Source organism: Schistocerca nitens, chromosome 1 (genome assembly GCF_023898315.1).
Source record: "Schistocerca nitens isolate TAMUIC-IGC-003100 chromosome 1, iqSchNite1.1, whole genome shotgun sequence".
NCBI classification, from domain to species: domain Eukaryota; kingdom Metazoa; phylum Arthropoda; class Insecta; order Orthoptera; family Acrididae; genus Schistocerca; species Schistocerca nitens.
This window is the reverse complement of record NC_064614.1, coordinates 963,762,626-963,775,729: the sequence shown is the minus strand read 5'-3', so window position 1 is coordinate 963,775,729 and position 13,104 is coordinate 963,762,626. Positions and strand designations below refer to the sequence as shown.

General features: G+C 38.5%; 1 protein-coding gene across 1 annotated transcript in view; it reads left to right on the top strand.

Moving 5' to 3' along the window:
• Window positions 1-13,104, top strand: part of LOC126194829 (oxysterol-binding protein-related protein 1-like) — a 424,899-nt gene that overhangs the window by 135,880 nt on the left and 275,915 nt on the right. The window contains exon 13 of the mRNA XM_049933164.1: window positions 584-758. Within this exon, the coding sequence (XP_049789121.1) occupies window positions 584-758 (175 nt within the window). The remainder of the gene's footprint in view (window positions 1-583; window positions 759-13,104) is intronic.

Here is a 13,104-nt window from a genome sequence, read left to right as displayed (position 1 = left end):
ATATTCAGCCATGATTGACTTGTGTACTTGTATTCTTATCTCTCAGCCTTAATTTGCCATCTCTCCTAACCACTCCAGGTATGGCATTTTGCCAACTTCTCCTCCCTCATCTATCCTCTCTCTGTACTCTTCTCTACCTATTCCACCTTAACTAGTACCTCAACTTTCATATCTGTACTTGATAGTGCTGTAGTACTTGTAGCTGTTCATAATTGTTCTGTGTTACACTGTTTTTCTCTTCTTTTTTTTATAATGGAAAAGAGATAAGGAGAAATGTGTTAAGTACTGGTCAGAAAATGAAACTGAGGATAATCATTAACATATTGGGTGGTATTAGTAGTATTTCAGTAATCAGATCTGCTAGTGCTTCCCTTTACCCAGATAAATATAGGCACTGTTCTATTGGTAAAATTGATTTAGTTTTAACCTGAATGCACAGAGGTTCCATCAAATTCCTAAAGTCTAACAGAATTTGAAATACACAAGAATGATATTAACTTTTCCCTTAACATTGAAACTAAAATAATACAGTTTTATATTAGAATGAAGAAATCCCTCATGTTTTCCATAATTTGTTCCATAGATTCAGATAGTGATACTATCGTGACGGCAGCATCACCTACCTCTGATAGTGACACGCTTGTGAGCTTTCCTTCACCTGCTTCCTCCTGTGCCACTTTGGTTTCGGCAGGGGGGCATGCTTACCATTGTGCTAGAGATCTTCCATATGACACTGTGGAGAAGAAAACTGTTAGTAGGTAAGTGAGACATTTCATTTACATTCGTAATATTACGCATGATGGGATGCATAAAATAATTAAGTAAGAAGCCAGTTGTTTGAAGCCTGTTTCCAGTTCAGGTAAGTAAAGTCAGTAATAATGCTGTTGATAATCTGAACCGGTAACTCTGAGAAATGGCAAGGTAGGACTAATATTCATGGATGGAAATCTTGGGCCAATTGTTGTTTTAGATTGTGTGTGGTTTCCCTAAATCACTTTAGTCTAGTCTCAGAATATTTCCTTCAGATAGGCCTTTGCTGTTGCCGTTTTCACAGTAATTGCCAAAAACTGTACTTATTGCTTATATCCTGTGTTAACAGGGAGTTCAAACATTCACAATTTTTAAAGGTAACTGTAAATAACTATGGACCAAATAACTTTTTGCTCTTTATGAGAAGGTACATAAGTCAGGGGTAAAACAAAGTATTGACTGCGATATTTTGGTAGGGATTTAAGGAAGATTAAGAATGTCAACATGTGTGGTGAGATAATTCTAGGACTATCATTAGGAGTACCTGTAAGTGCACCATGATAGAAATTAGAATCCTAGTGCTATCCAAAACTGAATACTAATTCATGATCCCTGCATCATTATTATGATATAAATTAGTATCCTAGCACCATCCAGAATTGAATAATCATTATTGATCCAACATCATTATTACACCAATTGTCATCCTTTCGAATTTCAAAGTTACACCATGGTTCTCACCCACAGATTAAAACTGTCATTCATATCACCAATCTGTTCAGATACTGAAAGATGCATGCCATCATAGGTTGTGTTGTTCAAACCTAGCTTGTCCCTGAGTAGGGATTTAAATCTTTCATTTATTCTGCTGAAGCTCTGTCTTTCCTTTCATGCTTATTTATTTATTTATTTATTTCATGTTCACTAAAATTGAAGTTTTTTTGTACCTTGACTGCACATCTTGCGCTTATTTAACCTTTCAAAAGCCATCTCATTGTTGGCTATCCTGAGAATGTTCTTTTTGCTGCATCATTTGTTGCAGTTTGTATCATTTACTGGGAAGACAGCCTGTACATGTCCTGATCACTATTTGTTGCAGCCTAAGAATTTGGAGGTTTCTCAATATGAATGTAACCAAATGTTAATTAAACTTAGAGCTTCTTAGCAAGCTGTCATACTACAGAAAATTAAAACACTTGATGGTTGTATAGTCATAATGATCCTACTTTTTAAAAATATTTTGCGTCTGCTCACTTCTCTCTCTCTTCGTGCTTGTCAGCCCTTTCATGATGGATATGGTAAGACTTTCAAGCTCTCCCTGAATTTTATGAAAAGAGGGAATTGGTTTTTGTTCTGAGAAACTTTAGATATGGGTCTAGTCCCCTATGTTAGCCAGACTTACTATTAAAGCAAATTCTTCTTAATAACTCTATGTTCCTGCTCCTTCTCTCATTTTACGGTATGCATTTGTTTGTTTGTAATAATACAAAGAATATTGAATTCACAATATCAGATTAACAGTGGTCATTTGCTCCACTGGCAACTGAATAGAATATAGCAGTTGTATTGTAGTTATTTCCTCCTTCACTCTTTAAGGTGTTCCTTGACTTATTTGATTCCCCTGAAGGTTCTCTTTCACAACAGAACTTACAGAACATAATTAATTAATTAATTGTGAACACTAGTCCCTATGCAAGATTTAGTAAACTGGGTAACAGGTCATAATTTTTAACATGTTATTTCAATGAAATAACAACACACTGGAGTAGCTCCTGATTGATACCAGGTAACCTGGGGCAACACAGTTGCCTTCATTTGCCTAGAGTCTTCCTGAAAGTATTTTATCACAGTTTGGTATTCCTGCAATGATACACTGTATAATTGTAGATACAGGCTGCCTGCATGGTGAACAAACAGAAGTGTATGATACGGCAGTTGGTTCCTGTACCATTCACCATTGAGGCATTACAGGCTGAGGCAAAAGAGAGGTGGAGATTTCATTCTGTATTGATGTCTCCTACAAAAGAATAAATTTACCTCCTTCCTGAACAGTATCCTATTCTATACTGTTCCTTTTCTCGTGATACGGGTCTCATTTAACTTTTCTTCCACTTGGCTACATTACTAGTGAATATACTGTACTAATAAAATGTTACTGCGTGCAAATGAAAGCCCATTGTCACAAAAATAAATACGCTTTGAGCTGTGCTGTTGCTGAATGTATGTGGCAGCTGGATTTCTCTCTTGAACCTTGGAACCAAGCAGCAGTCAATGCATAGGTGTCACAGTGGATCACTGGTCAAGACGAAATTCAAACACACTGCTTCAGTGCAGAAAATGATGTGTATGATGTTCTGGAACAGGAAGGACATTCTGCTCATTGACTTCCTGCCCAGAGGTGAACAAGAGGTTTGGAATGCTTACCGCAGGTGTTGTGCTGTTCCATGACAATACTCGTCCCCATATAACATGGCGCACAGCAACTGTTTTGCAGAAGTTCAGCTGGGAGCTGTCGCAACAATTTACATCTTTTCTTGCACCTCAAGAAATTCCTGTCCTCCGACCAGTGTTTTGACAACGATGAAGAGCTGCAGATGACTATTACATGCTGGTTTCATTCACAGGTAGCAGACTTCTACAACCCAGTAATACAAAAGTTGATACCCTGATATGACAAGTTACTCAATTCTTGTGGTGACTGTGTCAAAAAATTACTCAAACATTGCTGTACCTGTTGCCAGTAACTTTTTCGTGAAACTATGTTGCCTTTGTTTTTAAAAAATAGGAAAACTGACTTTCTGGATGTGCCTCATATGCAGAAGGGCTACATGTTGGATGACTTGCTTGTATTCTACTTGCATTCTAATGCAAGATAACAGTATAAAAATTCCAAATGAAATGTATAAAATTAAGGACTCTATGAAAGTTAACTAGGTTTTGCAAATTGACAGTTATGGCATCACATCAGATTGGATCATGCTATTTGAAGAGGACTGATTTGATTTGCGTATTTATACTGTATTTAATTTCATCAGTTAACTTCTAGAAAAAAGTTCCATATGTTCTGTACCTTCTACTGAAAGCTCTTTTAAAGGCGCATTCTGTTAAATCCTGCCTAGTCGTCGAATATGGGGTGTCTAGGAAACTTGCTTTCTTGGATCACTAGACAACATTTCAAGCAAATCATGTAAATGAGGTTTATTACAAAAAAATAAATGACAGTACTTAACTTTGAGAATTACATAGATGTGTTGCAAAAGGGCGACAGACAAAATAAGCCAGCTTCTTCAGTATATAAAATTCTTAGTACAAATGAAGTAATACAGTTGACATTTCTATTCAGGCTGCTAGTCTTGAAGCTTCTCTTCAACTGGGCCATGACCAGTCGGGCGCGGCGCTTATGTCCTCTTCACGTAGAGGTCATTGCAGCGTTGTCATCCTGGAGAGGGGTTCTGTCAGTGTGCAATTGGCTGACATTGTCTCACAGCCCTCTCTGCTCTGTCATTCCCAAATGCTGTGCTAGCCCTTGACTTTATGGTGTAACAATTTCAACTTAGAAGGGAGGCTTGAGAAACGAAATGGGATTAACATTTGTAAAAAGTTGAAACCTTTAGTGACAGTACATGTTGCGATGCGATATTATTACTGAATGGGAAAATGTAGTCTAATTATAACAAGAGCTAGTTAGGAATTGACTATGGGCTTGCTTTGTGACATTCACTCAGATCTTCTCAAATATTCATCCTACATTTTACAGTTGCACTGTTTCACTTGCTCTCAATCACATTGAGCAGTTCTAGCTAGCTGCAACTCAATGACCAAGGCACTGATCGCTGTAAATCACTGTGGCATTCCAAAAAATTTTTTTAGATGTCACTGGCTAATTACAGTCAGTTCTGTATGCTTTAGGAATGCAGTCTGGTTTAGTTTATAAATTGTGTATATTTAATGTGAAAAGATCATAAGAGGATACATATAACAATAATGGAACTTCTTGGATGGAACAGTACTTCAAATAAGGGGAAGACAACCACTCACTTATAGCGGACAGACGTGTATAGAAACATTTAACAGAAAACAGTAGTTGCAGCAGCTTTTGAGATGTTGTTATTTTTCTAATAAAATTACACACAACCATGGGCCGACCATAAGGGAAAGATCTATGAGTTCAGGATTGGGAGTGGCATTTGGGATAGGAATGAACAGGGATTTTCTGTAGGTTGAGTGGATAATGGATCACTACTATGGGTGGTGTGGGTAGGATTTTAGGTAGGATATCCATCATCTCAGGGCATCGGTTCATGGATGAGCTGGATATGACACTGTCCGTCAGTAGAGGCTCTGGTAAGATTACCGGTGTATTTTGATAACTCCTTCTTTCCACTGTAGAAGTGATGTTAATGGTTGTTGAGGCTGTGGGGGAGAAACTTTTCAACATGGGACAGGTGACAGCTGTTATCGTGGAGATACTGTTGATGGTTGGTGTACATGATATGTGAACAGATGCCTCATACATTCACATAGCACCATCCTAAGCAAACATATTTATGGACTCTGTGGAGGACTCATTCCTGTCCACTTCACTGGGTCTTCTCATTTCAACAAGCTAACTTCATAGATGTCAATCTACATCTCTCAGATGGCTCCATAAATAAATCTGTTCATATCAAGTGCACCAGCCACCAACAGTATCTTCACTTTGACAGCTGTCATAACACAAATGACTTCAACTGCAGCTTCACTACTTGGGCCATTTTGATACTTTTTTTCCAGCACCACACAAGTGGGAATTTTATCTCCAACACTGTCTGCACTACCACAGTCCCCCTGCCCTAAACCTCTGCTAAACTGTTTCCCTCTGCCCCACCTTATCTTTTCCCTTCCTCCTTGTGTTCACACCACTCCTTCCCAATTGGATCATGTACTGCCTTCGCCCGCCACTCTTCCTTCAGTTTGCCCTGCCCTGCATGTGGGCATTCTCTCTCTTTCTCTCCCCCTCTTCTCCTGTCCAAACCCTCACTTCCTCTCCCCCCTTTTCTACCCTCTCCCTTTCACGCACCCCACCCTGTCATTCTGTTCATCTCCACCTTCCTCTTCCACCTCCTTTCCAGCTTTACTCTCTCCATTCTTTACGTCTCTTCTTTGTTCTACCCCCGAACTCCTCTCATCTTTTTTGTGCGGCCACCAAATCATCTCTCGGAAGACCTGCCCTGCAGTATCCTATTGCACCCTCCTCCTGCACAGGCAACTGTGCTCAGTAATTGCTAATAGATTATCAGTCTTGCTATGGGTACTGTAATGTTCATTTTGGTGTCTGTATGGTTGTTTGTGCTTATTGTAGGAACAGAGCAAGAGTTTTAAAGTGAGTGTATACTGTTTTCTTTTACATTTATCAATGCACCATGCATCATTCTGCTATAGCTAAGTTTTACTTTCCCTTATTTTACACATAAGTGAGTACATAATTTGTTTTGACCAGTTGTGCTGTGGCATTAGTGTACTGTTTTGTTATATTTGTGAAGTGTCCACATTTAAAAAGTTATTTTAATTTATATTGAAATCCTTTAATTTTCTGTTGTGAAACCACATAAATACGACAAATATCAATGACAGTCATATTCATTCCTTCTCTGTTGTAGTCCTGTTTTTTGACTGATGTATTTCAAATTCTTAGGAACATTGTTCCAGGAAACAGTGACCTAATAATATTATAATTTATGTAGTAAGCAGTCGTGGTTGCTTATAAGCTGTAACTTTTTATTTGTGGATGACTGGTTTCAATCTACTACAGAGAGAGATCTGTGATGATCTCTATAGTAGATCGAAAGCAGTCATCCACAAATGAAAAGTAACAACTTAAATGTGATGACGACTGTTTAATAAATAAATTATGATATTTTTCACTTAATGGTTGGTTCACTTTTCTTGGTGTTGCCTTTTCTAAGGACTCAGTGGCAAAGAAAAGTGTTGAAAAACTTTATATTTATGCTTTTCCCTTACACTTACTTGATGAAGTGTTTTGGCTTGGTAATGTCAGGTATTATCAACAAAGGAACTCTTGCCTTAGTTTCTACAAAAATATCTTTATGATTACAAGATTCATTATTTAAAGGAGCTCATATGTCTTAAGAACATTGAGCAGTGTGTCTTTTGTCACGAACGTAAATCTTTGTAGCTGAATTACTGTCAGATAAATAATCTAAATGCTTTGTGTACATTCTCTAGTTGGTCCTTGAATGTTGCTTGTGTGAAAGCAGGTGTGCTTTTCTTTTCTGATGAAGGCTTTGCCCGAAAGGGTTATGTGCAACAGTCTTTTTGTTGTGCCTGGCTTTTACTCAACCAGTATTGTTTTACTTATTTTATGATGGTCCTATTCCATCTGTTTCAAGTGTCTCCAGATGAGCATTAAAGCCAACTGGCTTTCTTTCTTAGCATCATATAAGACAGAAGTAGAGAAAATAGGATCCACTTATTCATTAGAAAATGCAAGGCTGTATATGGAAGAGGCAATACCCATGCAATGTGATGAATTTGCAATTTAGACCACATCTCCCACTGAAATTAGGAAATTAATAAATTCACTCAAAAGCAAAAGCTCGCATGGAATTGATGGCATTTCCAAGCAGGGCACTAAAAGCTTGTGCCCAACAGATAAGTAGGATCCTCGGTTATATGCGTAGTAGCTCACTGAAATAGGGCATTTGTCCAGATAGAAATATGCTATTGTTAAACCACTGCATAAAAAAGGGGATAGGTCTGCTGCGAACAACTACCGCCCAATCTCAGTTCTGACATATTTATCCAAAATTCTTGAAAAAGTAGTGTATTCAAGAGTAGCATCATTTAAAAATGAAGTACTAACAAAATCCCAATTTGGTTTTCAGAAAGGCATTTTCAACAGAAAATGCTATGTATGCTTTCACTGATCAAATATTAAATGCTCTGAATAACCGAACATCACACATTGGAATATTTTGTGATCTCTCAAAGGCTTTTGACTGTGTGAATCATGAAATCATTCTAGATTAGCTTAAGTATTGTGGTATGAGTGAGACAGTGCACAAATTGTTTAATTCATATTTAACTAGAAGAATGCAGAAGGTTGAAATTGACAGTACAGATAGTCTGCAAAAATCAGCAGAGTCCTCTAACAGGGCAGGTGTCTCACAGGGTCTTGGGTCCCTTATTGTTCTTAATATATATAATAACTTGTCACTCTATATTCATGAAGAGGTAAAGCTTTTTTCTGATGATGCAAGTATTATAATCACATCCAACAAACAAGATTCAGCTGAGGAAATTGTAAATAATATCTTTGAGAAATTTATTTAGTGGTTCTCTGCAAATGGACCATCACTAAAGTTTGAGAAAGTACTGTACATGCAATTCTGTAAAGTAAATGGCATAACACCATTGATGAATATAATCTTTGAATGGAAGTCTGTTGCTAAAGCAGAATATTCAAAATGTCTGTGTGTGTGCATTGATGAGAAATAGAATTGGAAGAATCACATTGATGATCTGCTGAAACTGTTAGGTTCAGCTTCTTATACTATTGGGGTTATTGAAAATTTTGGTGATAAACATATCAGTAAATTCATTCACTGCTTTCATATGGCATCATATTGTGGAGTAATTCATTATTAAGAGGAAAAGTATATATTGCACAAAAGCGTGTAATCAGAATAATGGCTGGAACCCACCCAAGATCACCTTCTAGACATTTATTTAAGGAACTCATGATATTCACAGTACCTCTGCAGTACATACATTCACTTATGAAAATTGTTATTACAACTCGTCCCAGTTCAAAAATAATAGCAAAGTGTATAGCTACAACAGTAGAACAAAGGATGATCTTCACTATTCTAGTTTAAATCTGACTTTGGCACAGAAAGGGGTGAATTATGCTGCCACAAAAATCTTTGATCATATGATAAATAGCATTAAAAGTCTGACAGATAGCCAATCAACATTTAAAAACAAATTAAAATAATTTCTGAATGACAACTCCTACTCAATTGATAAACTTTTGGGCATGAAGTAGTAACTGTGTGTGTGTGTGTGTGTGTGTGTGTGTGTGTGTGTGTGTGTGTCACGAAGAGCCAAAGAAACTGGTACACCTGCCTAATATTGTGTATGGCCTCCACTAGCACGCAAAAGTGCTGTAACATGGCATGGCTTGGAATCAACTAATGTCTGAAGTACTGCTGGAGGGAACTGGCACCATGAATCCTGCAGGGCTGTCAATAAATCCATAAGAGTATGAGGGGGTGGAGATCTCTTGTGAACAGCATGTTGCAAGATGTCCCAGATACGCTCAATAATGTTCATGTCTGGGGAGTTTTGGTGGCTAACGGAAGTGTTTAAACTCAGTAGACTGTTCCTGGAGCCACTGTGTAGCAATTCTGCATGTGTGGGGTGTCGCATTGTCCCACTAGAATTACTCAAGTGAGGCGTAAAGCTTTGTATCGTGCAGTGATAAAGGGAACACAAGCGGGCCTTCAGTTCCAAAAGCCCTTATTGATGACGTTGAATGATTCTCTTCAGTCATCATTGGTCCCATTCTTATAGGATCTTCTTCTGACCACAGCAATGTCAGAGGTTGGATGTTTTACTGGATTCCCGGTATCCACGGTACACTCGTGAATTGGTCATATGAGAAAATCCCCACTTCATCGCTACCTGAGAGATGCTGTGTCCTATCACTCATGCGCCATCTGTAACACCATGTTCAAACTTATTTAAGTCTTGGTAACCTGCCATTGTAGCAGCAGTGAACATCTAACAAAAGTGCCAGACTCTTGTTGTCTTATATAGGCATTGCTGACCACATCACCATATTCTGCCTGTTTACATATTTCTGTATTTGAATACGCATGCCTGTACCAGTTTCTTTAGTGCTTCAGTGTATAACTCTGTTGGAAAAATGCCTTTCCGAGATTGATGTTTGAAATACTGCTCTGTGATAGTGAAAAGGGAGAGGTTGAGTCAGTAATTAAATCAATGATGACTAAGGACTCTCATGGATATGATGGAGTGCCTAGCAGAATATTAAAGTACTGGCTGAATATGTTAGACCTGCATTTGTAATTTTTCCATTAAGAATGGTCAGTTTCCTGAACGATTAAACTACTTAGTAGTAAAGCCACTCTATGAAAAGGGAGAAAGGGATAATGTAAACAATTTTAGATCTATTTCTATGCCATCAATGTCTGCTAAAATTATTGAAAAGGCAGTTTATCTAAAGATAATTGATCATTTTATTTCACATAATTTGCTATCAAATGTACAGTTGAATTTTAGAACTGATTTAACAACTGAAAATGCTATATTCTCTTTTCTCTGTGAGGTACTTGTTGGATTAAACAAAAAGTTTCGAATGCTAGACACCTTTTTTGATTTAACTAAGGCATTTGACTGTGTTGGTCACAAGATATTGCTCCAGAAGTTGGACCATTATGGAGCTCACATTTGGTTCACCTCTTACTTTAACAACAGACAGCAGAAGGTCATTGTTCACTGTGTTGAGAATGTCTGTGACAGGGGATCTAAGTGGGGCACGGTCAAGTGGGGGTAGCCCTAGGGATCAGTGCTGGGGCCACTCCTTTTCCTTATTTATGTAAATGATATGCCTTCTATTATTACAGGTAATTTTAAAATATTTCTGTTTGCTGATGACACTATCTTGGTATTAAAGGATGTTGTGTGCAACATGGTTCTGTTTCAAATAGTGCAGTTCATGACAAAGGTTCATGGCTTGTAGAAAATAAACTAATGCTAAATCACAGTAAGACCCAGTTTTTACAGTTTCTAACATACAATTCAACAAAACCCGACATTTTAGTTTCACAGAATGGCCATGTGATTAGTGAAACTGAACATTTCAAATTTCTAGGCGTTCAGATAAATAGTAAACTGTCGTGGGAAGCCCACATTCAGGATCTTGTTCAAAGACTTAAGCTGCCATTTTTAATGTTCGAAAGATATCTGAAGTAAGTGATAGTTCAACACAAAAAGTTGTCTACTTTGATTATTTTCATTTGTGTATCACTTATGGTATTATGATTTGGGGTAACCCCACCCATTCTCAAAGGATATTTTTGGCTCAGAAACGGGCAATTCGGGTAATAAGTGGTGTAAGTTTATGAACCTTTTGGTGATCCTTGTTCATTAGTCCGGGTATTCCGACATTGGCTTCTCAATATACACACATCAAAAAGAAGTTTTGCATCACCTCGGTTCTGAGAGTTCTGGAATCTGTACAGAAAATTGCAATAGAGATCAATATAAGTATCATTTCTGCCCATTTTATTGCTCATGGAAACCACACATTGCATGCTGTACCACCATACAGCAAGACCTTCAGAGGTGGTGGTCCAGACTGCTGTACACACCATACCTGTAAAACCCAGTAGCACGTCCTCTTGCATTGATGAATACTTGTATGTGTTGTGGCATACTATCCACAAGTTCATCAAAGTACTGTTGGTTCAGATTGTCCCACTCCTCAATGACGATTTGTTGTAGATCCTTCAGAGTGGTTGGTGGGTCACGTCGTCCTTAAACAGCCCTTTTCAATCCATCCCAGGCATGTTTGATAGGGTTCATGTCTGGAGAACATGCTGGCCACTCTAGTTGAGGGATGTCATTATCCTGAAGGAAGTCGTTCACAAGATGTGCATGATGTGGGTGCGAATTGTTGTCCATGAAGATGAATGTCTTGCCAATATGCTGCCGATATGGTTGCACTATCAATCGGAAGGCGGCAGTTACGTATCGTACAGCTGTTACGGCACCTTCCATGACCAACCACCAGCAGCGTACATCGGCCCCACGTAATGCCACCCCAAAACATCAGGGAACCCCCACCTTGCTGCACTCACTGGACAGTGTGTCTAAGGTGTTCAGCATGACTGGGTTGCCTAGAAACACATCTCCGATGATTCTCTGGTTGAAGGTATATGCGACATTCATTGGTGGAGAGATCGTGATGCCAATCGTGAGTGGTCCATTCAGCATGGTGTAGGAACCATCTGTACTGCACTGCATGGTGTCGTGGTTGCAAAGATGTACCTCACCATGGACGTCAGGAGTGAAGTTGCGCATCATGCAGCCTATTGCACACAGTTTGAGTTATAACACGATGTCCTATGGCTGCACAAAAAGCATTATTCAACATGGTGGCATTGCTTTCAGGGTTCCTCTGAGCCATAATCTGTAGGTAGCGGTCATCCACTGCAGCAGTAGCCTAGGGCAGCCTGAGTGAGGCATGTCACCGACAGTTCCTGTCTCTCTGTATCTCCTTCATGTCTGAGCAACGTCACTTTGGTTCCCTCTGAGATACCTGGACACTTCCCTTGTTGAGAGCCCTTCCTGGCACAAAGTAACAATGCGGATGCAATTGAACTGCGGTATTGACTGTCTAGGCTTGGTTGAACTACAGACAAGACGAGCCGTGTACCTCCTTCCTGGTGGAATGACAGAAAGTGGTCGGCTGTCGGACCCTCTCCCTTTAATAGGTGCTGCTCATGCATGGTTGTTTGCATCTTTGGGTGGGTGTAGTGTCCTCTCTAAACAGTTAAAGGGACTGTGTCTGTGATACAGTATCCATAGTCAATGTCTTATCGTCAGGAGTTATGGTAACCGGGGTGATGCAAAACCTTTTTTTTCATGTGTGTATATAGTCTTTACTGTTGTTTCTTGTTAATGATATCAGCTTATTCCCAAGAATTGACAGCTTTTACTCAGTTAATATTAGACAGAAATCCAATCTGCATGTGTATTGCACTTCCTTGACTCTTGTGCAGAAAGGTGTGCAGTGTACTGATGTTTTGAAAATACGTTTGTGGCTCAAGAAGTACATTACAATGAACTACCACAAGAATTCAAAAGTCTTAGCAGTAATCCACATGACTCCAAATCAAAACTGGAGAATTTCCTCATGGGTCACTCTTTCTATTCTTTTGAGGACTTCCTTGAAAAATTAAGCTGATTCCTGTGTTATATTGTTGATTGTGTTTAAGTAAACTTATGGCTTGTCTCTCTTTGACTTCATAAACATTTATTTTATCTGTTATTACTTTTATCTTGTAATTTCATGTACTGATATGTTCCATGACTTTGGAGATTTGCTCTTCAATTTGGTCATGTGGAACTAGATGTGTAAAATAAATAAATAAAATATATATAGTGTTGAGAAAACTTATGTTAAACTGATATGTTCCACATCATTACAAAATATTGTATACTTGATCTATGGAACAGGTATGAATGTCATGTAATGTACTTCTTGAGCCACAAAAGTATTTTCTAAACATCTTGACCTGTGGCAGCTCAACCTCTGCCCACAAT